Source organism: Eurytemora carolleeae, unplaced genomic scaffold (genome assembly GCF_000591075.1).
Source record: "Eurytemora carolleeae unplaced genomic scaffold, Eaff_2.0 scaffold411, whole genome shotgun sequence".
NCBI classification, from domain to species: domain Eukaryota; kingdom Metazoa; phylum Arthropoda; class Copepoda; order Calanoida; family Temoridae; genus Eurytemora; species Eurytemora carolleeae.
In genome coordinates this window covers 101,761-129,159 of record NW_019402160.1, presented here as the reverse complement: position 1 = coordinate 129,159, position 27,399 = coordinate 101,761, and the positions used below count along the sequence as shown (strand labels likewise).

The 27,399-nt window shown below is 30.5% G+C and overlaps 1 protein-coding gene across 7 annotated transcripts in view; it reads left to right on the top strand.

Moving 5' to 3' along the window:
• LOC111718029 (focal adhesion kinase 1) overlaps positions 1-27,399 on the top strand; it is a 94,873-nt gene that overhangs the window by 48,775 nt on the left and 18,699 nt on the right. For 4 of the 7 annotated variants that reach the window (XM_023493511.1, XM_023493507.1, XM_023493506.1 and 1 more), the window contains exons 2-5: positions 19,850-20,213; positions 22,247-22,337; positions 22,652-22,692; positions 24,215-24,340. In XM_023493511.1, coding sequence (XP_023349279.1) covers positions 19,850-20,213; positions 22,247-22,337; positions 22,652-22,692; positions 24,215-24,340 — 622 coding nt within the window. Of the gene's footprint in view, positions 1-12,898; positions 12,982-15,912; positions 15,995-16,092; positions 16,203-17,110; positions 17,248-18,979; positions 19,086-19,849; positions 20,214-22,246; positions 22,338-22,651; positions 22,693-24,214; positions 24,341-27,399 lie in introns of those variants that run through there. The other 3 variants (XM_023493509.1, XM_023493512.1, XM_023493513.1) reach the window with 3 other exon arrangements.

Below are 27,399 nucleotides of genomic sequence, written 5' to 3'. Positions count from 1 at the left end.
TTATAATGGCATTGGTTTATGAAGTTAGCTATTGGTTTATAAGGGAATTGGTTTATGTAGGTGGCTATTGATTTATAAAGGAATTGATTTACAAATTTTGCTATTGGTTTAAAAAGCGATTGGTTTTTTAAAGTTGACTATTGATTTATAAAGGAATTGGTTTATGTAGGTAAATAGCTATTGGTTTTATAAAGGAATTGGTTTCTATAGGTAAAGCTATTGGTTTCTAATGGAATTGGTTTATGTTGGTAGCTATTGGTTTATAAAGAAATTTGTTTTATATAGGTAACTATTGGTTTATAAAAGAATTGGTTTATATAGGTAGATATTGATTTATAAAAGGAATTGGTTGATATAGGTAGATATTGGTTTATAAAGAAATTGGTTTATATAGCTGTAGATATTGATTTATAAAGAAATTGTTTTTTATAGGTAGATATTGGTTTATAAAAGGAATTGGTTGATATAGGTAGATATTGGTTTATAAAGAAATTGGTTTATATAGCTGTAGATATTGATTTATAAAGAAATTGTTTTTTATAGGTAGATATTGGTTTATAAAAGGAATTGGTTGATATAGGTAGATATTGGTTTATAAAGAAATTGGTTTATATCGGTAGATATTGGTTTATAAAGGAATTGGTTTATATAGGTAGATATTAATTAATATAGGTAGATATTGGTTTATATAGGTAGATATTTGTTTATATAGGTAGATATTGGTTTATATAGGTAGGTATTGGTTTATATTGGTAGATATTGGTTTATAAAGGTAGATATTGGTTTCACGGTCAGCCGTAGTACATTTGAATTTCCGAGCTGGGTCAACCTTTCCGGTCCCAGTTTGTACTGTACCTAACTCTATGGACAAGACTAGCCGGTGCAACAAGGTTGACGCGGTCAGACTTTATGCTTCATATAGGTTGAATTTACTTTTACCAAAGGGGCAGATTTGAGTGGTTTATATAGGTAAATATTGGTTTATAAAGAGCTGTTCTAAGTAAATTTTAAAAGTTTCAAGCAGGAAACTATATTCCCAATGTATTAATGGAGTAGCAAACTTATATATATTATAGTAAAAAATATAGATTTTAAATTTAAGAGGAATGGAATTAATAAAGTATTTCTATAAGGTTTCTTTTGCTCAGTTGAAGAAAATTCATTTAAAACAAACCAGAAAAAATAGTGGAAATCTTGTCATGTTTTTTGTTGTTGTAAATATTTTTGTAATAAAAGTGTCGTAAACATTTTAAGTTGTAACCATTGTGATAAATTGAGTTTTTGCCACAAACTCAAATTGTCTAACCTTGCAACTTGAGAGTGTAAAGCCTTTGTAATTTAGATTTTTATTATTTCATCTTACAGAATTCTTAATTTGAAATATCCAAGGTCTATGACATTGGGTTGCAAAGATATAGGGATTTATTTAAAATCAGAGTTTGTGGAAAAGACTCAATTTATTTTCAATTGTTAAAAAGAAGATACGCTTTATTCCAAAATATTCTGGCTCTCACTGTATTACGTATACCTGAAACCTCAACGAGTGACTAGTCCAACCCCTTTATACTGCAAAAACTAGCAGGCAGGTCAACTTATATACTCCGTACACTCAATATTCAAGATTTACCAACATTTTCACTAAATATAGGGTTGCTCTGACTTAACTTCTTAAACAGTTCTTCAAATAGAAAATGAATTCATTTCCAGCTCCTAGAGATTTGGTGATTTCTTAGACTAGGAAATAATTCATTTCTGAAAGAGATTGACCCTCAATTTACAGTCACAACCGTACCCTTTCTACCGATAATAAAGGGATATATAGAGATATAAAGAGATATAAAGAGATATTGAGAGGTTTAAACAGATATAAAAAGATATAAAACAGATATAAGATAAATTATGTAAAATATAGAGATTTAAAGAGATTTTAAACAGATATATACAGACAAAAATAGATATATATAGAAATAAAGAGATGAAGGAGACATTGAGAGATATAAAAAAATAAAAAATAAATTAAAAAACAATAAATAAATATAGATAAAAGAGATAAGAGTTATTTGAAGGAATAGAAAGAGATCCAAAGAGATATAAAGAGAAATAAAGAATCATTAAGAGATACAAATAGATATAAAGAGATAAGAAAGAGATCTAAGAAATATAAAGAGAATAAAAGAGATTTAATGGGAAATAAAGACGTTTAAAGAGGTGTAAAGAGATATAAAAAATACAAAACAGATATAAAGAGAGATAAAGTCAAATATAGATATCTAAAGAGATATAAAAAGATAAAACAAGATATAAAGAGTTATTAATAGATAATGAGGAAGATAGAGAGATATCGATAGATAGTGAAGAAGATAGAGAGATATTCCCCTTTCCTCCATCCTATTCCTTGCCTTAGTTCTTCATTACTCCTAGCTCAGTGAATATACTGCACAATTTTACATAAATATATATATATCATTAATTATGTACAATGTACAGTGACAAGATACGTATATTGAACATGACAGACTTGTTATGCACTCGTTAGGATAACTTGAATTAAAAACTGATGACACGTCTTCATAAATACAGGGTGAGGAAAAAAGGGCGAATAGCGAAATCTTGCATATAATAAAGTACTTTTTTTGATATTCTCATTTTTGACATATATTTATGAAATTTTTTCAAATATTTTTTTTTATTGGTGGTCAGATGAGTAGTTTCGTAGAAAATGCGCGAAATTAAATTCAGAAAATCCGCAATGAACATATTTTCATAATACACTCATCTAATTTTAAGTAAAAACTAGTTTCGCGGATTTTTCAAAAAATTTCATACATATTTGTCATAAATGAGTGCTTTATTATATGCAAGATCTAGCCATTTACACTGTTTTCTCTCACCATGTATATTCTTAAAATATACATATATGTATAACGGTATAGAATGTAAAAACTTAATTGTAAGTTGTATGTTGTTACAATGGTATAAAATGTAAAAACTTACTTGTAAGTTGTAAGTTGTTACAATGGTATAAAATGTAAAATCACATTACAAACATTGTTTCAAGTAGTACAGATAGAATTTTTTTACTGAAGAGGCCTTGTTTAGGCTTAATATTTGCCTGATACAAGCCTGTTTTAGTGCTTATATTTAATGTTTTATGATGATAATATTACTGCATCATTGTATTCTGCAGTAATTAGCTTTGTAGGGTAATGAAGGCTTCTTCTATAATATCATATAATACATATAGATAATTGATGCTCAACATGAAACGTTGCTAACAGATATGCATATATTGTTTACAAATATATTTATTTATACCTAAACCTCAATCTCGGAACTAGGTGTACAGGGGCCTAGAAAAGTTTTACCAATTTATGTATCAGGAACCAAGTTTTTTTTTATTCAATACTATCTGTTGGGCCCGGCTATAGGCAACATATATATATACGAATCTCTTGTTTTATTATATAGATTAAAAAATAAAACAAATATTGTTTTTCAAAAAATATTTTTGCAAAAAATTTACAATTTTTTTAACTCACCCTGTATAGTGGATATCATGGACCCTTCGAGTTTAGGTGACCAGGAATTCTGAAAATAAATATTTTGCGCATTTTTACAATTTTCATGGATTTGATTTTTATACGGAAATAGCATCGACAGGGGATGAATTTGGAAAAAATACAAACAAGGAAAAAAATATTTTTATTTTGCGTGTTTCCCCTCTGGGTCTGGTGGGCCAGGGCATGTTTAAGATCTATCTACAGGTTTATTATCCTATAAAACACGGGCAAAATAAACAATAATATTTAACATATGCTTCGCAGTCTGGGTGCATTAAACACATTTATTTTTCAGATTTTAGAGTTTCCCTCTTTTATTTGGCCAAGCGTGATCACGTGATCTTTGAAATTTAACTGTAATAGACTTACAAGTATCAATCTACATTTATAATTTGAGTTTTTTTGGGGGGGAAGGGTAGGTTAATTAATAAGATCCAGACTGCTGTGAAAAGTAGATTTTATCCAATTTTTAGCTTTATTTTTTTTCCAAGACATGAATATTTTAGAAATAAGATAAAGCACTTTTTGGCTTTATTTTTTAAGAAGTAATTCATTTTTTTCAACATTCTCATAGATTTGCAACCTTTGGATCAATGTGGCACGTGTCAACTTAATCGCACTATTAAACAATGCTTACATAATTTGCACGCAATATAAAAACAATATTTGTATTTTTATTCTAAAAAAAAAAAAATTCAACCCTTATCCTACAGCGCTGTGGGCTGTAACAAGAGAGATTATGAGATCGTGAGAGAGAGATTGTATTTTGAAAATATTTTTAGTTGAAAATATTGTATTTTGTAAGGTTAGTGGCCGGTAGGATGAGTCAGTAAACAAATGTGAGAATAGGGGGGCTAGATCATCGGNTGAGGGGAAAAAGATGGAGAATGAGGGGGATGAAGTGGAAGATGAAGGTGATGAGAAGGAATATTATATAAGGGATGAAGGTATGAGGAAAAATATATTGAGGCACAACGATCCAGCAAGCCTATTTTTTGAGCATAAAACGTGTAGGGCCCATGCAATGATTTGGATTGGTGTGGGGAGATATTAATGGGGCTTTGGGGGCAGGGTTTCTATTACTATAAACTTTGATTGGAGGAGATGGGGAAGGTTTAACGAAGTACAAAATGGGCAATATTATGAGGCGAGGTTTTTTTTGATGTGTTGACTTGGGAAGGAGCAAAATAGTTAGAAAAAAAGCGTTGTTTGATCTAGTAGTGAAGTAAATGTGTAATTATTTATTTATGAAATATTACAAAAACATACAAAATTAAATATTTCAGGAGAAAATATTTAAAAACCCATAAAAATAGAGGTTGTCCCCCAATTCTAAAAAAAAATATTTATTATAACACTGTTATTTTGGTTCGTAGTGTTATAAAGTTTTTGGACAAAAATTTTCTCCTTATCGGGAAGGTTCAAGTCTTTTTAGATTTAATTTTGTACCCAGCTTTAGCGAGGGACAAAATATAATCTCAAAAGGCGAGAACCTTCCAGATATAGAGAAAATTTAAGTCCAAAAACTTTGTAGCGCGTCGTGCCAAAATAATAGATAGTGTTATAGGTATTTTTTTAAATTGGAGGGGACACATTCCTACAACCTTTTTTATGAAAAGTTTTTGTTCTTGTCTTATTTCAATGGCTGTTTCTAGATCAAATAAGCTTTGAAACAAAGCAGAAGTCAAAATTTAAAGTTGATTTCAAATTACGCTTAAAGTAATACAGGGTGAGGAAAAAAGGGCGAATAGCGAAATTGTGTTTGTGTTTGTTTTAATATCTGTCTATGAAGGGGGTGTTTGTGTTTGTTTTAAGATTTGTCTATGTGCGTGTGTTTGTGTTTGAAAGGGGACACTTGTGTTGGTGTTTTAATGTATATTTGTGTGTTTGAGTAACTAATAGTTTGTGTTTGAGTGTAAATTCGTGTTTTAGTGTGTGCTAGATTGTGTTGGGGTGTTTGTGTTTGACTGTGTGTGTTTGCGTACGTATATCACTCTAAATCTTCCGAACTTCTGTCAGTTGACAGCTCTGTTGCTGAGCAGGGTGTTAGCAGCGACATATAATACCCTCTCTTTTCCTCCTAAAATATTGTACAGGGGGTCCTAAAATATTGTACAGGGGGTCCTAAAATATTGTACAGGGGGTCCTAAAATATTGTACAGGGGGTCCTAAAAATTGTCTTAAAACATTCATTCGTGGATAACTTTCCTTTAAGAAACTTTCAAAAAAATGGATGAAATAATTTTTCGAGAAAAAGACTGGGGGTGAGAGTGAATTTTATTTTTATGATTTTGAGAATAGGACTTTAAAATCCGATCTTTTTTAACACTTCTCAAAATTCACATGTTTCCCAAAAAGAAATTGTTAGAATAATAAAAAAGTTCTTTTTATTGGGGAACACAAACTTTTGAAAGATTACATTTAAAAACCCTCGATTTTTACTAAATTCTGAATTTGGAAGGAATATGCATTTTCCTGGTTTTACAAAACAAGATTTGATATTGACGTAAAGTGGGTTGTTTACAAATAATCAATCAGTCAATCAATATTGACGGAGGGAGAACTAGGGCAACAAGTTGTATTAAGTAATGTTATTAGATTGATGTGAGGGGAGGGATAGATTAGGGGAATACTAGGAGTGTGGATTGCAGTACAGTAAAAAAGTTGCAGTACTTGATGTACATTAAATTTCTAATACTGTGAGCTAGTGCAGTAAAGTAAAATATAAATTGTACATATGTTACTGTTCATATTCAATTCATCCATAATGTCTTATTGTTTAAAACTAAAAGTACAGCTATGCAGTAAAATATGCTTTAATACAAATAGAGTTTATAATGGGTTTGCCTAAGTGTTGCTATTCTTGTAAGAAATTGACATTTTCGCCCAACTGAGAAGAAATCCGCAAACCGAGCCCTCAGCTGATTAATATTTGTCGGGAAAACAAACATTTCTATGTTTTTGCCTTGAAGCAATCATTTTTCTCACTTTTTGTCAACTTTTTCAACTTTCACCTTCAAATTGTTTTCTATTGTCCTTTAAAGAGTTCACTGCTGATAAATTGTAAAAAAAATGTAAATCCTGAGGCCGAATTTAAAGAATTTGAGCCGCGGCTTAAACTTGAGACGCGGCTCAAATATAGTTGGCTTCACTTAAGATTGTATTCAATGTTTCAAGATTTATGCCGGCGCTAAATTGAAACCGGTTATTGGTGGATTTGAGACGCGGCTCAAAGTCATTAAATTTCGACTCTGTTTTCTTTATAAATGTTATTTTCCTTTTATAGGGCTTACTTTTTTCATAATGTAAGATTATAATAAATCCAACAAATTAAAAGATAAAATTTTAGTTTAATTTAGCCTTAGCTTTGTCTGTTGTTATTTCAAAAAACCATTAAACCATATTCCAGCAAACATTTAAAGGGACTGTCTGGGCAATTTCAAATGACCCTCCATGCAAGGATTGCAAGGCCCAAATTACATCGGTACCTTGGAACCTTAATTTGTTAAAAAATGTGGAAGATAATGTGTTTATTTTTGAAAAGGAAAAACAAATTAGAATAAACAGTTAAACAGAAATAAATGGATTTATATCTAATTCATCCTCAATAATACAAAGCTTTCAAGGGTACCATTGTACATCGGGTATTGTCATTTTTGTACTGAGGGTCACTTGAAAATAAGCATTCAGTCCCTTTAATAAACTAATAAAGTATTTTCAGTCTAATGTTTGTCGTTGTATTCCGCAGTTCGATTGGAACCCATTTATTATGATATATTTGTTTGTTTTTTTATCTTGTGACAACTGAACTATGTGACACCTGAACTACTTTATTATTCTCGAATTCTGATAAAGTTGAGGTTTTGGGGGATATTTTCAGCACAAATGTTTTTACTCAACTCTCAAAATCTTCAAATAAATCAAGATTAGATATTTAGATTTCAAACATTTTTTATGCAGGTTTATGATAATTTTTGCAAAGTTAAATCTGAAAAATATTTTTAAAAATTTAAGTTTTCTTTAGTAATGCAGAAAAAGATTAAAAGGAATTGAGTCTTTGCCACAAACTCTGATTTTCTAATATCTTTATCGATGCAATCAAAAGGCGTAGATCTTAGATATTTCAAACTATGCATTCCGTTAGATCTAAGAAGTTTGAAATATGTAAGGTTTACACAATCTAATTGCAAAGATATAGCGATTAGAATTTAAAATATACCTGTCCTCTGTAGTTTATACCGTTTATAAATCTGTTAGACAGATATTAATATATAAAATGCATTCAGACGATTGATGGACGATAAAATCCCAACTGATAAACCTCATAATCTCGTAAACTGATTAGACATAATTCAAACAACCTAGAAGTAGAACGAGATAGATAGAAAGGGCCGGGCACGTTCAATCCGTTCGTTATCGGTTAACTGCTCATTTTTTGTCGATAACTTTCGTTATCGTAACCTTTCCAAGCCCTTTTGAAACAAGACAGGTAGACTTAGACTAAACAGGTAGACAGAGAGACAAAGAGAATGGTAGAAATATGTAGAAAGGTAGAAAGGTAGACAGGTAGATATGTAGGCATGAAGACACTTAGACAGGTAGACAGGTGGATACGTGAACAGGTAGACAGGTGGACATGTAGACAGGTAGACAGGTAGACTGATATACAGATATATACAGGTAGACAGAAATACAGGTAGACTGATATACAGATATACAGGTAAACAGGTAGTAGACAGGTAGTAGACATAGAAGTAAATGGAACCTTTACAATTAAAGATATTTTTCTTTCAATTTCTTTCTTCCTTCCTTCCTTCCTCCCTTCCTTCCTTCCTTCCTTTTAAATAAACACAAAATGTATAATGTAAATTGTATTATTATGAGTCTTAAGTCTGTTCAGAATTTTGTGTGAAAACAGTTTTAAAGAATTCAATTATAAAAATCATTAGTCTTCGGGTTGCTAGTCTATTCTTAAACATTCCACACTTCTTACCTAATTTGAACTAACTTGAGAGCAAAAACCTTGCTAAGAAGTTTGCCAAATCTGCTAAAATTAGGAATATATATATTGAGGGAAACGTTTAAATAGTAAAGAACTTGGCAAGTTTAAAAGGTTTAAAATGTTTTTTTTTTGAAATTTTCATTTTTTAGAGTGAAAACCGCAAATAATTTCTTATGTTGTCTGTCAAACGTTTTTAATATTGGTTCAGTTCATTCACTATTATTATTTGTAAATTGAGTCTTTGCCAAAAACAAGCTTTTTAACCCAATGTCTGTTGCCTTAGATATTTCAAACTATGAATTCTGAAAGATCAAAAAATCAAAGGTTTAAATATGTCAAAGGTTTACACTATCACAAATCCCAAATGTTGCTTCGGTGGTATTCTTGTCTAATTAATAGAAAATCTATGGATATTTTCTCTTCAGAACTTTCGCAACTTTTTTTTGTAAAACAAGAAATGTAGAATATATTTAAATTGAAGATTAAAATAGAAACCAGGGAAGAGATTGAACTTGTTTTAATTAGGAGAAGTGCATTAAACAAGAACAATTAAACCATCACATATCAAGAATTAATGAATAAATTGAATTAGGATGAATAAGTAAATTAAATAAATTAAAAAGTGTGAACAAAAAAATGAAAGAATTATTAGGTTAAATGAATAGAATAATAAAAATGAATAAAAGGATGAATAAGATGTCAATGAATAGGTCAGTTAGGATGAATAAGTGAATGAGTAAAAAGAGTAAACAGATGAATAAAAATGAATGAATTATAAGGTTAAATGAATAGAACAGTAAAAATGAACGAACGGATGAATAAGATGTCAATGAATAGATGAGTTAGGATTAATAATTTAATGAATTACGAAGAGTAAAAAAGGAATGAACAATAAGGGTAAATGAATTGGATGAATAAGATGTCTATGAATATATAGATGTGATTAATACGGATGAATTTAAGATAAAACAACGACATACGAATGAATGAATGTGGATGAGTGAACAGATAAAACGAGAATTGAATAAAATATAAAAATATATATATATTTTAAAGAGATGTGAATTTGAAGTGTTGTGTGGGAGGAGACCTGTCAGGATAAATACGCAGATTGAGTAGACGACACGCACGTTAGCAATACGACCTATTGGTTTCTAATGGAATTGGTTTATGTAGGTAGCTATTGGTTTCGAATGGAATTGGTTTATGTAGGTGGCTGTAGAGGGAGGTAGAGTGGTTGAAATATATGTTAGCAGATGAAGGGTAGATGACAGGAAAAGGAAGGTATAGGTAATTGTACATTTTCAAAAACATGTCTCAAAAAAAACTATTTTTAAAAAGTTCAGACAAGAGAGGGAAGGGGTGGTGGGTAGGTACTTTAAATTATGAACGTTTTGCTAAACTTCAACATTCCAAAAGGTTTTCAGATGGAGTCTTTCTTCGTCAATTCAGATATTTGTGATCATGTAACAAACAAGAAAATTATTTTTTGTTCTCTTTTTTGGGGTTAAAAATTCATAACTAAAATATTTATTAAATAAAGATGTCGGTATTCTCTATCATGCAATGCTAGACTGATATGTTTATTTTTATTCTAAATACAATATTTTGCGTACATTACTAAATACAATATTTTGCGTACATTTCTAAATAAATATTTTGCGTACATTACTAAAAATTCAATTTCTTTACTACGACCATTTGTGATTTTTTAACCCAAATATATTTTTTAAAATTATAATATTTATAGTTAAAATAGATTTATGTTTGTCGATGCTGAATTAACAATATAGTATTGTTCCAAGCTCAAAAAATTGTGGCTTCACTTTAAGATAATAATGCAGAAGGGTTTTGTTACTTAAACAAAAAATATGTGACGTGAAAAATAAAAAATTTTAAAATATGGAATTATACAACTTACAAAAGACCATGTTCAAAAAAATGTTACATCAATAGTTAATAAATTATGCTATTCTAAATGATTAATAAATTATTTTTTTTTGTAAAAAGTAAAATTCGAAAAAAAACGTTTGGAAACTTGAGACCTTATCAGTTTCCTCTATTTACAGAGAAACGGTTCTATTATTTGCCTAATTTATTTAGTAACCACTATGCAGGTCTTTTTACAGGGTGGAACAAAAGATATAAGCGTCAGACTTTTAAATAGTATGTTTTGTATATTTGCAAAAACTTTCACTCAAATGGAGTTGATCAATTAATAAGAGTTTTTCTTATATTTTTTTATCCTGCAATATTTTAATGAGAGAAAATATTCGTTTTTTCATCTTTTTTATCCACCCTACTTTTATCTATCTGTTTAAATTATCCATATAATAAAACAAAACATTCGTATATTTGTTCCCTGTAGCCGAAAAAACGGCTGAACCGAATGGACTGAATTTTTTGTGAACACTCATGGGCAGCCTGACATAGGCTAAAAAATTTGGAATATTTTTTTCATTTTTTCACGGGCAACGCTAGTTTATTATTTTTTTATTTTTCTAATTTTACCAATAGGCTATTTTGGTATACAAATGTTTACAAAGAAAAAAAGTAAGTTTTTATGTACAATGATGTCTGTACATGCATTTTAAAAAGAAGGGGGGGGGTTAACTTGTAATTCTTTATTTTAAAAGATTCACAAATAAACCCAGCCTCCCTTCAAACCCTTTATTGCGCCTATGCTAGTTCGACTGCTGTTTGTCCGGTGTTGTGTGTGTGTGTATGTTTATCAGTTCAAAGATTCCTTTTTGGTCAGAAACCGTTTTTTCACCTATTCAAAGGTCGGATTAGATCAAAAACGAATTTATCTGAGAAAAAAAAGAGTCTCTAGATAGCCAAAGACAGGTGCCAATATTACTGTTTTGGTGTAGAGGGTCTTTTCAAATAAATTTAATATTCTGGTTGTATTTAGGGTTGCCAGGCGTTACTGGCGCTTCACATCTCTTTTTAAATTTATCTTTCCAACGATCCTTTCCATGCCAGTATTTTTTTTTCGTATAACATACAAATTTTTTAAAAATCTAGATTATTCTTTGTCAATTTTTTAGATTATGAACGATCATAAACCTTTCCAGGGGTCATGTAAAGCCTTATAACAAAAAATTGACGTTTATTGAGTACAAACAAGACCACCCAAAAAACAGGTCTAATAAATATATAAATATATCACAGAATTAGGGATGGTGGAGGTCATTGTTCCCCCCCCCCTTCCCCTGCTTCCTTTCATTTTCGCAAATGTGGCCGTTTAAAACTTCGTAAATGTCCCCTCCGTTCTCTGTCTAAACTGTTTAGTAAAATATACTAATTTTTCCTTTAGCTGTCCAGTGAAGCAAGCAAAGTATTTCAGATATGTTTCAGCAATTTTATCAATCAACCCCGTTCAACCGTGACAATTTTTAATGACAAAAAAAAAATCATTTTTTTTTCTTGACACCCTTTAGATCACGATGTTGAAACGACATAGGGGGGGGGGGAGATATTCATAAATTTTTCTAACTCCTTCTTGTCATGCATTCCCATTTTTTATACATAGAGAGGAACCCAGCTTTGCCTGGTAACTAACTTTTTTAAAAACTTTTAACCCAAGCTAATCCCGTGGTTCTACAGAGTTCCCCACTCATAATTTGAGGCAAGTCAAGGGGTTCATGAGTTCTGATCAGACATACAAATAAACAAACAGAAATTACTAGTATATATATATATATATATATGGTGGAAGGTGCAAAATATGTATACGCAACCCGCCTCCCCCGTTACTTTTTACGCTCACGTTTAACACCGCATGTGGATGTGCCTCAAAGAGTCGAAATCAAAATAAACGGTTTTTTTTTATCAAATCAGAACTTATTTTCAAAGTGTCGAGTTTTAATTGATCCAATGTTTTGGGGTTATTTTGAGGTTATTTTGGGTTATTTTGGGTTATTTAGAGTTATTTTGGGGTTATTTTGGGATATTTTGGGTTATTTAGAGTTATTTTGGGTTATTTTGGGATATTTTGGGGTATTTTGGGCTATCTTGGGTTATTTACGTCAGTTTTTATTTCCCTAAAGGTGGAGAAAAGTAGTTTTGTTTGTATTAATACTTCATCATTGATTTACTTTACCAAGAAAGTTAAAATACACCAAAATAAAATTAGCTTTTTGTTTTAATTTTAACATTACTGCACGTGTTTTAAATATCTACACATGTTTCATCATGTATAATTATGTATTACACTATATATAGCTATAATCGAAAAGCACTTATTGTAACAAGAAAAAAACTCTTATCAAGGAAAGATAAAGGTTTTAGTTTTCACAGAATTCAGTCAGATTCTACAAGTTATAAAATAAAAAACAAAACATTTAACCTGCTCTTTTTTTCTGTTAATAACACTATGGAGCTTATGTACGCTGCTGTTGCTTCAAAAATTAAACGGTATAAAATCTAGAAATTTTTTTTGCCAATTTTGTAAAATTAAAATTTGTTTAATTTAAAAGATTGATATGAAAAATAGTATATAAGTTATGGGGAAAATAGTATATAAGTTATGGGGAAAAATCAACAATCTAAGAACACGAAGTGACGCACACTCACACATGAAGAATATACGAGCATTCGAACCCGTATTTATATTATAATTGCTCAGCTGTGCGGTGAAACCGGTTCTCATGTGGGTTCAGGCAGTCTTGTGCTTAACTCTGTAGTTTATCAGGCAGTGCTTTAATTAAATGGGTATCTTTTCTCCTACTACAAAACTATTTTATCATAATTATATAACGTACTTTTATCTTCAAGTTGAATTTGTATGTTTGAAAAAACTAAAAAATCTGAGTTCTTATCTAAACCCTTGAATTTATATTCTGATTTCTGCCTTACACAGTTGTATTCTTTCACTCCACAAGTTAACATCTGGATTTTGCGTACATTTCTAAATACAATATTTTGCGTACATTACTAAATACAATATTTTGCGTACATTACTAAATACAATATTTTGCGTACATTACTAAATACAATATTTTGCGTACATTACTAAATACAATATTTTGCGTACATTACTAAATACAATATTTTGCGTACATTACTAAATACAATATTTTGCGTACATTACTAAATACAATATTTTGCGTACATTACTAAATACAATATTTTGCGTACATTACTAAATACAATATTTTGCGTACATTACTAAATACAATATTTTGCGTACATTACTAAATACAATATTTTGCGTACATTACTAAATACAATATTTTGCGTACATTACTAAATACAATATTTTGCGTACATTACTAAATACAATATTTTGCGTACATTACTAAATACAATATTTTGCGTACATTACTAAATACAATATTTTGCGTACATTACTAAATACAATATTTTGCGTACATTACTAAATACAATATTTTGCGTACATTACTAAATACAATATTTTGCGTACATTACTAAATACAATATTTTGCGTACATTACTAAATACAATATTTTGCGTACATTACTAAATACAATATTTTGCGTACATTACTAAATACAATATTTTGCGTACATTACTAAATACAATATTTTGCGTACATTACTAAATACAATATTTTGCGTACATTACTAAATACAATATTTTGCGTACATTACTAAATACAATATTTTGCGTACATTACTAAATACAATATTTTGCGTACATTACTAAATACAATATTTTGCGTACATTACTAAATACAATATTTTGCGTACATTACTAAATACAATATTTTGCGTANGTATGCAAAATAGTTGTAAATTATACACATTTTTACAGACACTTAACATCATTGTTTAGGATAATATTTGTTATCTTAACTTACAGTACATAAATTTCTACTATCGAATACATTTTTTAAGTGAATAAAATTAGCATTTATGTTTCTGTAGTTCTTATTAAAGTTGCACCCTCCTATCATGTCCAATATGTTGAAGTGGTAACCTCCTGCTACGTAGTGTATGTTAAAGTTGCTACTTCCTGATAGACGTTCAATATTTTAAAGTTGCTATCTCCTGCCAGGATTAATTTATTAAAGTTGCAACCTCTTGTTAAAGTTGCAATGTTCTAAATTATTCTGGTGATGACGTAATTCTTAGAATGTTCTTCATTCATGGTTCAGACTTAGGGTGAAGTTTATAACCATAGAAGATTGCAACTTTAATATTAAGTTATTGACTACACATCCAGGGAGGTTGCATTCATTATTTTGAATAATAAAACAAAATATTTTAATTATATTATCAAATAAAAGTGTTTTTTACGATGGTGTGGGAGGGGGTTAGGTGTAGGGCTGTAGGGTAGAGATATGATGTAATATTATTGTTGACAATTAAGGTTGTACGATGATATTAAAATTGGTTTGCCCAAACTAGGGTTTACTATGGTGCTTACTCACCCACACTAACAGGCATACAAGGGCGTCAAGGAGAGGGGGGGGGGTGTTTGGAGAGGGGTTTTAATCATAACAAAGTACACCAAAATAAACATTTTAAAAGAAGTGAGTTCTTGCTACAAACTCTTATTTTTTGCAACCTGAAAGCGTAAACTTTTTGATATTTTAAACTTAAATTATTTGATCTAACAGAAATCAAAGTTCGAAATAGCAAAAGTCTACCACTTGGGGTTGCAAAGATATAAGGATTAAAAAATCAAGAACTTAGTTTCTGTATTGATTATTAGTTGTAACAACTTTTCCTTTTTATTTTTGATCAGAATTAAAATAAAATTTAATAAATCTATTTCGATGTTGTGAATTCAATTAATTCAACTGTAATTGGATAAAATTATTGATTAAACGTATTTAATGACTAATTATTGTATTTGTTTATTTTTTGATAGATTAATACAAGAAATTTTAAATCTATATAGAGATGTTCAAAAGCAGCAACCATGATGAAATTAAATCTACTTTATTATCGTAACAAAATTAAATAAGAAAATGAAAATGGGGTCTCTATTCTAATGTATATTTCATATATTTATAACCCTATTTTAGACTAATGGACTTCTCATGTCTTAATATATAATTTATAGGAAAATATATGTTTTACCTTTCTAAAAGAAACTTTATTTTCTGAAACAGAAAATCAATGGCTGACTATACCCTGTAAAAGAATTTTTAAACGCGTTTAAGAAGATATCTTGTAACATATTACACAAAATGCGTAATAAAGATATCTTGTAACATATTACAAAAAATGTGTAATAAAGATATCTTGTAACATATTATACAAAATGTGTAATAAAGATATCTTGTAACATATTACATAAAATGCACTAAATACAATTTTACACAGCACATAAGCAATAGAAACTCAAACCAATGTAGAGTGAATATGTTTCAGATAAAAAGTGACAATGTAACCCTGTAACCCTAATATCCGGCATAAAATGGATCGATGGAGAGCAAGCCGTCGCTCCCTCATTATAGGCAAATGGCAATTGCAACAACAACAAAATAATACTAACACTAAATCTTAAAGAAATTTCTTTGGGGGGAAAAATATCAAAATTGCCAAAATTAATTAGATAATCGTGCATCCCAATATTTTGGGAAATTATTCTGCTCCGCGCCCCAACCAGCCGGCCAGTCGGTAGAAGAGAGTCCGCCTTGGAAACTTAGTGATAGTTTTTCCAAGGAAACCTTTCAATATTTCATCCTGTCTTTCATTTTCAAATTGAAAATTTGACATTTTAAGTAAATAGTTTGTATTTTCTCCCCTTGGGACGTGTTGCAAACATTCTTGAAATTCCAGAAATTAGAATTTTGTGTCTCTATTTCATGTTATTTTGGGAACTCTTCTGGGACCTTTTCAACTCTTTCGTGTTTTCTTTTTGTCCGTATGTTATACATGTAGGTCAGTCTTGACATCCGGATCCAAAAATAAACATATTTTCAAGGCCTTCTCTCCGCTTGAATAAACTAGAAGTGTTAGTTCTATATTTCTGTTCCCAAGGGGGTATGCTTTATGCGTAATTCTTCAGTTACCCTCCATGCAAAATGACAATACCCACCTGATTCACAATGGTTAATTTAAAGCTCTGTCTGATTGGATAATCTAGTATGATTTAGATTTTATGACTTAAGTGATTTTAGCATTTCTACTGTGCAGAAAACCTAGAAAAACTACATTATCTTCCACATTATTGATCAGATAAAGGTGTCAAGGGTACCATTGTCATCTTCGCCTGAAGGGTAACTTGAAATTGCACTTACAGTCTCTTCAACAGTTCTCTTATTCATTAAGTATAATAAAGAGATTTTACGGTATCACATACAGGAACCGATTACTCGGCTCAAACTTTTATTTTATAGTGTTTATATCTTTGCAACCTGATTGAAAGTATATAAAGACTAGAACATTGGGGATTCGAAAGAAAAAAAAAACATAAAATCATTAATTAAATCCTTAAAATATGCTCAGCGTAAATCTTTTTTACATTTTTTTCTGTTATTTTATTTTATTTTAGGGGTACATTTGTATGATCACTTTTCATTATTTGATATTCTCCGACTTTGGTTTAAAGTTTGATTGTGTCCGGTCAGGGGTCGCCTAGCCCTGGACAGCCGAAGGGTCAGCGTCGAACCAGATCTGCCAGTGGGTCAAGGTTACGACCTAGATCTCTTTATGGAGCTCTGCTCTGCGACACGTACTCAGAAACTCCGTCAAAGAAAGAGACAAGGTATATCAATACTGTATTTCCACCGGCCAAACCCGTACTTCCTCATAAGTATTTCTGATTTGTTTAGCTTCCTTCCGGGATGATTTGTTTATATATAAAGGAAGTTCAGCATATGTTTACATACAGTATATGAAGCTCGCTGCTTAACATTCTTATTAAAGAAAAGAAAAGTTCATTTGACATCAATACGTTTACGATATACTCCTTCGAAGAAAGAGAAATGATATATTAAGAACTTCATTGATAACAATCTTTTCTTAAGTCTCATGTTTTATCTTTACATCTTTGCAACGTCCGGATATTTCAAACTATGAAATCTTCTAGAGTAAGTAATCAAAGTTTAAAATATAAAAGATTTACACAATCAGGTTGCAAAGATATATGGATAAGAAAATTTGGGTTTCAGACAGGTTGTATAAAACAGAACAGAAAACCGCTACAAATAGAAAGATAGTTTTAAAATATGTTATCAAATTTGGATTAATATTTTGTAAATCAAATGAAATATAATTAAGATTGATTCTCTGTTAATTATCTAAAGCTCAAGGGACCATGAGTTAGTTTAGATACAATTCTAAGATGAAAGACTAGATTTATTCAACCCTTAATGTAATTTAAACTTTACTTTCAAGCTGTGCTTAGGATCCGGATCCGTTCGATCCGTAAGATTTTGGCTTCCTGGATCCGGATCCGGATCCGCAAAAATATGCGGATCCACGGATCCGGATCTAAGGGGTAAAATATCAACCAAAAACGGCAAAAAAAACTTTTACTCCTTAAACCCAAATCTGAACTTTTGAAAAAAAGAGAGATTATAAAAATTTCCCCATTTCTGAATGGTTCATCAAGTTTTAGGATAAAAACATGCGAAAAAAAGAAAACAAAAATTTTGGAAATTATTTTTTGTAAATCATAAAGAAATGATCTGGATCTATTTTTTTCCAGTGCTGATCCAGGATCCGGATCCGGATCCGCATCAAAATTTAAGAAACGAGATGAGATATGAAGAAAAAGATTAAACAGAAATTTTAAAAAATTGAATATATATAGTATATATTTAAAAATATGGATTTCTTGAATGATTCGTTACAATAAGAATTAGAAAATATCAGGGTTCCCTCATATATCAAGCATTATCCCTGTTAGTTCTTAACAAAGATTTAGTTCAGAAGAAAGGAACTAATTACTTCACTCAAACTCTAGTTATCTGTACCCCATTGAAAACGTGATGTCATAGACCATTGATACTGATTTCAACCCTAGCTGCCTAGCATTTTGCAAGATCTAAACTATACACCATAAGGTTACAAAGATTTATGGTTAGCATTTTTTTCTCAAAATGAAAAGTTTAAATTTTGAAGAAAAAAATATTGTTCATTGTTGGGTAGTGGGAAGTTTCTACTATACAAGAATACAAGTATATTGTTATACTTTGAATATATTTAGTATCAAGTTACTTCCCTCAATTTTCAGCCGAACAAACATATTGATAATTACTTCTGNCCCCCCGTCTACCTAGTCTATATATAACTTGTTAAAAATCATTGTTTTAATGCTAAAATGTCCTTCTAAAATTCACATTACATCATTTTTTAGATTTCTTCTTTTCTTTTAAATGTACAAACCTCCCGCCCCCACCCCCCAAAAAAACACTTTTACTTTATTATACTACAATAAACACCTGTGTGACGTGTGCCTCGAGTTTTCAGCATTCAGTTGACTAAACACTGGGAACAAACCAGGGTCTCACACAACCTTACAGAGCTTTGATTTTATAAATAGTTTAAAAATAGTTGAATTGAGTTCAACTTGTTCAACTAGTTCTCTAGTTCATCACGGTAACACTGGATAAGTAGTTCAATTATCCGTACGCATTAAAATTACTTTTTGCATTGGAGGACTTTTATAGTATTTTCATAAGGGTTTAACTCTTGTTCCTTGAGATTAACTTGCAGTTTTTATTTATTTTTTTTACTACATTATAGTCTGTGGTTATTCAAATTTGTATTAATTTAGCCCTTTTTATTAATTTAAAAATTTCCTTTTTAAATGTTTAATGGAAATTTTTTTTTACTTCTATCTTTTTTGCTAAAAGAAAAAATACTTAAGCCTAGAATTGGAGTTTATTTTATCTGTGTGTAAAATGAGGTTTTAGCACCTATATACTGCGCTCTAAGGACTCCAAGCCAATTGTGCAAAATTAATTTTTAATCTTGTTTTTAGATGCATTTCTGTCAAGGGTCAAAGTTTAACGTCGGATTAGCAGTTCTGTTTTGAACTTCGTAAACCCGTTGTAAATAAATTAAACATTTATATAATATTGATGTGTGTGCATCGGATTTATAAACATGCCAATTTATTTTACAAAGACATTCCTTCTGACACATTTATGCATGCTTCCGTTACCCCTCCTTCCTGTCGGAAACGTGTAGATATAAAGCAGGAGTAGTGTGTTTACAAATATTATCAGCTTTACTTTCACATTTTCAGCAAAATATTTATGTTTTAAATAATTTTTTTTTTACAAAATGCATCGAAGTTCAGTTGAATGTTTAACCTTGTGTTGTCCAGAACAAGTCTAATTTTGTTTATCCTATTTCAGGTCTGAGGATGCGTCTGACAGCTTCTTAACAGACAGTCCATCCCTCTCAAGTTTCCGTCCCGCCCTCAGGATGGCATCACAAGGAGGCGGGTCTACAGCGTCTCAAGGCCCCCCTCCTACCAGGGGAGAGTGGTCTTCTCCACCTCCCTCTAGAGTAGAATGGTCACCTGTTCCTCCACGAGCTGAATGGTCAGCGCCACCTACACCACGTGGGTTGCGCGCAGAGTTAAATAATGCCGCGGAGCGTGTTCCAGCGCACAGACCGCAACATCTTCCCACAGATAGAGACAAATCTACACTTAAGGTGTTTCTTCCCTCTGGATGCTTCAATGTTGTCAAGTTTGGAGATGCCACAGATATTAAGGTAGGATATATAGGAATCCCTACATTAGTTGCATAAAACGTGTTGGGTTAACTTTACAATAGTTTATCCAGACCGGACGGTACGACTACATTCATATACATGAACCCGCTTTGACACTTGATACATTGTCAAACTTTGAATCTAAGATAAATTGCATCTGTTTTGTTGACTCAAATTATCATAACAATGTATTCAGTGTCTTGTATATATCATTAATCGCGTCATTAGGCAGATAAATACACGTATAGATACGCGCAGGTAAAAGGATCCTTGAATATGCAATAAATTTATATATATATATATATATATATATAAATAGGATAAAGGGTGTACCCCAAAACATTATGGGCAATAACTGACGTTTTATGAGGTCCTTTTGTGGTTTCCTAAATGTTGCCTGTCATTTTTGTGAAGAGTTTACTCAAGTCTTATCTTAATCTAATTTCCATATTTATGGGGGCTTCATTTTTTCCTCTTATTAGCATTCTTTGGCGGCGCTTTATCATTCGCTAATTAAAGTCGAGAGTTTCCTTCAAAAATTGAGATTTTTTATTCGGTAATTATTTTACTTAATGTTGCTAATCCGTTTAACATTGCAACCTCATGATGTGGACTTTCAGTATTTCAAACTGAGAACATTTGATGTGGCAGAAAAAATCATAGTTTGTAAAGATAAAGGGATTTAAACCCAGAGTTGTGGCCAAAACTCTGTTTCTTTCTAATTTTTTATTTATAAGATCATGTCATCTTATTCCATCATCACACCCTCAGGTCTTAGTATTCCAAGTTTTATTCTTTGTGTTGTTGTGTTGTTTATCTATACAACATGAGTGTATATTGTTACATAATAATATAAACATGTGGTAAATTTATACAAGGCTACAATAGATCCTTTACTTACTCCACAGTCCACAGGTGTGTTTCTTTGGAAATTTCATTTTTCTATATCGAAAAAGGGGCATAGCATTTGATTTTTATATATTTTGCTTAAAATTTTTAAAATAAGACTCGCGGAAAGACGCCCAAACCCACTCTAGTTCGCTAAAATAAATGTACATTTTTTCTACCTCCCTGTCTGATCTAAAGATACATTTTAGCTCCTTGGATCAGGATCCGGAAAAAAGGAATTGAGTTATTGTCACAAAAAAAAAATTATAATCCCAATATCCTTGCAACTTGATGATTGGCTTAAACCTTTTACATTTTAAACTTAGAATTTTTGTTCTCACAAAATTAATAGTTTGAAATGTCGAAGGTCGAAGACCTTTTGTTGAAAAGAAATATGTGTTAGAAAATTAGAGTTTGCTAAAAAAAAAACTCAATTTGCAGATCCACGGATCAAGATCCAAGTGGCTTATTTTTAAATTTCAAAACATAAAAAAATTGGGCGGAACCAGGATTTGGATCCGCATTAAAATGAAATAAATTCTAAGCACTGCTTATAATTTTGTATCTATTTATCTATCTATCTTTAATCCTACATAATGAGCTGTTAAAATGTTGCACATGATTCTCTGTGCATATTATTATATTGCTTGTATTGCATGCAAGCTAATAAACCTAATCAGCTAAATGTGTAATTAATTAGTTAATTAGATAAGTAATTAATTAGAGAAGGATAGTTTTATTATTGCTTTATATTTATCAAACCTATAAACTGTGTGAGAACCATCAAATTGTAGAACAGGAAGACGACTTTTAGACTCAAGTTATGACTTGTGTTTGCCAATAAACATGAGACAAAGCAATTGTGCAATGTAAATAGACGCATTTCACTTCATAATTGATTTAATAAGTTACATTGCTTTGTAAAAACATTAAATACACTTAATTATTGATTTAATGTCGTCTTCCTATTCCACAGTTTTCTGGTTCTCTAAGTAGTTCAAGGATTAAATCATGTTAAAAGGAATTTTTCCGTTTTAAAGATTAAGTCGGAACACCTGGTCACACAATTAGCAAACTTCCTTTTATTGGAAGTAATATTTTTTCTTCATATGTTTGAGAAAAAAAATTTCAATTATTTATTTTAGGGAATAATAGTTTTGTTGACGAGTAGACTGGGTGGAGGACAGATAGAATATTCTCATCTTTACTCTATACGGATGCTTAACAATATAACAGGTATTTCATAATCCCAATATCTTTGCAACCTGATTGTGCGTGTAAACATTTGATATTTCAAACTTAGATTTTTTAATCTAAAAGAATTCATAGTTTGAAATATCTTAGGTCTACAACATTTGGTTTCAAAAGGGATTAGAAAATCAAAGTTTGTGGTAAAGACTTCATTTTATGCTAGACTTAATAGTAATTAATTAAGAAAAAGTACATAAAAGAAATGAAGTTTAATCTTTGAATTGATATTGATTTTTTTTAAACTTAGTTTAATTCTAGAATTGATAGTATTTGTTCTTGTTTTAATTTATTTTTTATAGGAGACACAGTTTATTTACACCAGGACACCACAATGTACCAGGTAAAGTGTTTTTTTTTTTAAGAAAATAAGTTTAAAATAGATTTTTATGAATAATCAAATTTTTGATTCTGCTGATGATTACATTCAAAGGTCAAAACTATTGAACGAGCTCATCTACTTAGCCTTAAAATGATATGCAGGGTGGAAAATTTAAATTGAAGTGTTTATGTTACTTAATCCGTGACAAACAGATTATTTACTTTAATCAATCGGACCAGAAAACAGATTATTTACTTTAATCAATCGGACCAGAAAACAGATTATTTACTTATATCAATCGGACCAGAAAACAGATTATTTACTTTAATCAATCGGACCAGAAAACAGATTATTTACTTTAATCAATCGGACCAGAAAACAGATTATTTACTTTAATCAATCAGACCAGAAAACAGATTATTTACTTTAATCAATCAGACCAGAAAAGATGCAGATTAGTGCTTTCTAAAAGATTAACAGTATAAAACTTTCGACTCCTATAATTTTTATAAAAATATGTAAATCAGAAATATATTTTTTTTATCATAACTAATTTTTGAATTTTTGCTGATGTGTAAAATTATATTGATTAATCGTGAGATATTAATCTTACAAGTTTTTAATATTATTTCTAGCAGATTTTAGTCTGCCCACTCTGCACTGTGGGAAAAATCATGAATATGCATTTTTTCCTTATCTTTCAGTGATACTAACAAATTCTTGGCTATTCAAGTTTGAAGTTGAAACAATGTACAAATAAAGTACAATTTTACTTCTTAATGAACGGGGGAGGGGGGGCGGAGTTTTCCTAAAAACTGTTAGGATATGAAAAATTGTTTGCCAAGAAAATATTTGTTTTGAGAGAATTTCATTTTCTATTTTCTTGAAACTTGAATCCACTGTTAGGATTGATTAATGAGTGATTAAATTTGAACCCGGAACAACTTTACTTCTGGGGTATCTTCAACACACTTTTCAGTGTTTGCAGTTTTAATAAAGTTGAAACAAAGCGTTATCAAACCAATCTTTAAACTTGATTAACCAAGAATAGAATGAAACTGGACCAACTTTGAAGAGTTGCCAGGCCTCGCCCATTTGTTTGAAATTTCCAAATCTTATTAATTTAAAGATTTAAAGATTTCTAAATGAACCTATATCTATCTATCTATCTATCTATCTCTTTATCTATCTATCTATCTATCTGTCTATCTCTTTATTTATCTATCTATCTATCTATCTCTTTATTTATCTATCTATCTATCTATCTCTTTATTTATCTATCTATCTATCTGGCTATCTATCTGTTTATCTATCTATCTACCTATCTATCTATCTATTTCTTTATTTATCTATCTATCTGTTTATCTATCTATCTATCTATCTATCTATCTATCTATCCATCTATCTATATATCTATATATCTATCTATCTATCTATCTATCTATCTATCTATATATCTTTCTACCTATCTACCTACCTATCTATCTATTTATCTATCGATCTATCTATCTATCTATCTATCTATCTATCTATCTATCTCTAGGTTCAGGAGAAGTATAGTGGGAGTGGGAATGAGTGGAGATATGAACTCCGTGTCCGATATATTCCCTCTGATCTTGCACTGCTCTATACCAAGGATAAAATTACATTCTACAATTATTATGATCAGGTAATATTTAATCAATCAATCAATCAATCAATGTAATTGAACATTTTCGCCTCAAACTCTAAATTGTTTATCTATATCTTTGCAAACTGATGCTGTAAACCTTTTATATTCTAAAGTTTAACTATTTGATCTTGCAGAATTCATAATTTGAAATATCAAAGGTTTACACCACCAGGTTGGAAAGATAAGAATCAATTATCTATGAGTCTAAGAAGACAATCATTAAAGTTGACGCGGTCAGACTTAATGCTTCATATATGTTGAATTTACTTTTACTAAAGGGGCAGAGGTGCGTGTAATTAATATTTTAACAATAAAGAAATACAGTAGATTTATTGTATGCCGAGTCCATTAGCGCCTGATCCACTCAGGGTTCAGTCATGTGTTTGTTGTCTATTCTGAACCAATAGAAATAGTATGGCGGTAACATCTATATTTCTATCTATCTCATTATCCAATTAGATTTACAAATCCTTCAATGAAACCTATCAGTAAATGGAAATATTTACTTCTACTGAAACTATAGTGTATAAATTCACATGCATTGTAAAGATATACATCATAGTATGTACAAACTAACAAAGTACGTTACAGGGTTATATTACATTTAAAGACTAACAAATATTAAAAACCAAGGAATGCAGAATTTAAAATTCGGTGATGGTGATGGACCAAACCTCTGTAGAGAAAAAAAAGTAGAAGTTAGTTCCACATTTTATTGAAAATAAATTTCGGTCTAGGTTGACCCTTGTCAGTTCTAACGAACCATCAAAATCGATGTTAAGTGGGAACACATTTTGTAAAGATATCCATACGCAGCAGGATGGATGAATATAGTATAGGAGCACATATTTAAAAAAAATTAGATAGGAATTGAGTCTTTGCCACAAACCCAAAATGTCTTATCCCTATATCTTTGCAACCAGATGGTGTAAAGTTTTGATATACCAACTTAGATTATTGGATTTATCAAACTTCATAGTTTGAAATATCTAAGGTCTACGAAATCGGGTTGCTGCAAAGATATAGGGATTAGAAAATTTGTGTTTGTGGCAAAAACTCAATTCCTTTGAAAAAAGGCGCTTATTAAATTTAAGTAAAATTTACTTTTAACAAAATTTAATTTAGCAAAACTTGATATTTTTAATCTGACAGATTTTAGTCGTCGCGGAAACTAATATTTAGAATCAAGATAAGATATTTATCAAAATATTCAGGAAAGTTATAAAAGTTTTGCGAGAGAAGGTAAAAATATTCTGTATCTTTCTCTGTATATATCTTTATTCCATGAATTCTTTATCAGAGTTGTCTAGCTTCTATCAATCAATCAAATAATACTGCATACTACTCTGCTCTCACAAAACTTATTCTTAAATAATTACTGAAAGGGACTATAAACGTGATTTAAAATGACCCTCCATACAAAGATGATCTAAATATTATTTTGTTGGTATTCTTATCTCATTTATTTAAAGGTTACGCATTTTCATGAATCATTTACACAATAAAAAAAAGTTTAGTCAAGAAGATAAGATAACACTAAAAATTAATGTATTTTGAATCCGCCATGAAGTCAACATTTGATTTAATTCATTTTAATTGTGCGAATCCCAGTAGAGTAAAATAGTTCATCAGTTTTTACTTATGAGGTTATGGGATGAAAATTACAATTAAATGAAAATTGCATGAGGCATTTGTGATGGAAATGAAGGATGTTTTTACGTATAATTTGCTTGTCTGTTTGTGCGTATCCAATAAACGCCAAAACGGCTAAACCGATCGGGTCTAGGATATACATATTTAAACCATGCAATTGGAGGGAAAAACTTAACTTTGACAAAGGAATTGAATCTTTTATACAAACTCAAATATTCTAATTCCTATATCTCTGCAACCGAATGTTGTAATGCTTTAGTATTTCAAACTTTAGTTATTTGATCTAATTAAAATAGCTAAGGTCCACGACATTAAGTACCAAAGATATTAGGATTATAAATCAGGGTTTGTGGCAAAGACTCAATTCCTTGTGTATATACTTTTAACCCGGAACTGCGTATTGCGTAGATTTTGATGTTAAGAGTAAGACTGAACTTGATCGTATATTTATCTGAATTTATTAATCTAATATTACGCGGAATCAATCTGATTTAATCTGGAGATTTTCATCATTAGTTCCCCGGGGGGGGGGGGGGGTTGGGGTGTTAAATGTCTCATATAAAACCCGCGAAATCTTTAATTTAGCCTAGTTACAGTATGTTCATCAATTCACACACTGATGCCGCAACTACTGCAGATCATAAGAAAGAACTGCTATTAAACATATCAACACAGAATGTCCTAAAATTGGCACAAACCAAATGTAAAAAATGGTTTGACAAAAAGTTATATTGCAAAAAAAAATCACAAAAAAATTGGAATGTAATTAGACAAACGTGAATTTTTATAACAATTGATATTCTGGAACTTAATGTATCGTTTTCTGTGTCTTATTCTTGGGGCGTTTTTTAAAATAGCACAATACATACGGCCATTATTGATCTTTAATAATGAACCTAAAATCAATAAAGTTTTTGTTGGGTTTAGTATACATAACACACCCATTCATTCATTCATTCAATATATTATCCCAACCCCAACCCCCTCCTTACAGGGTGTCCCATTAATTCTGACAATTTTATAGGTCATAGTTATAGACAAAAATATCATGTAGGTTTTATTTTTTTATGAAATGTTTATTTTTATTTACATATAAACTTTATGTTTTATTACTTAATTGACCGCCATATTCTTACTTACATGCATAATTCAGCTCTGGTGCGATACATTTTTCGTATTTTTGTTTTATTGCAAAACCTTTATGTTACAGTTGCTCAAATCTTTTTACAAATAGTAAAAACTTCAAAAACTGACAGAAGATGTTTAAAAAATTGTCAAAATTATTGGGACACTCTGTATCTATTACACCCCTCCCTCCTCCATACCTTTCCTCTGACACCCCCCCCCCCCGCGTCCCTGATAAGTTTTAACCGAGATTAAGGAGCAAAAAGTGTATTATTACG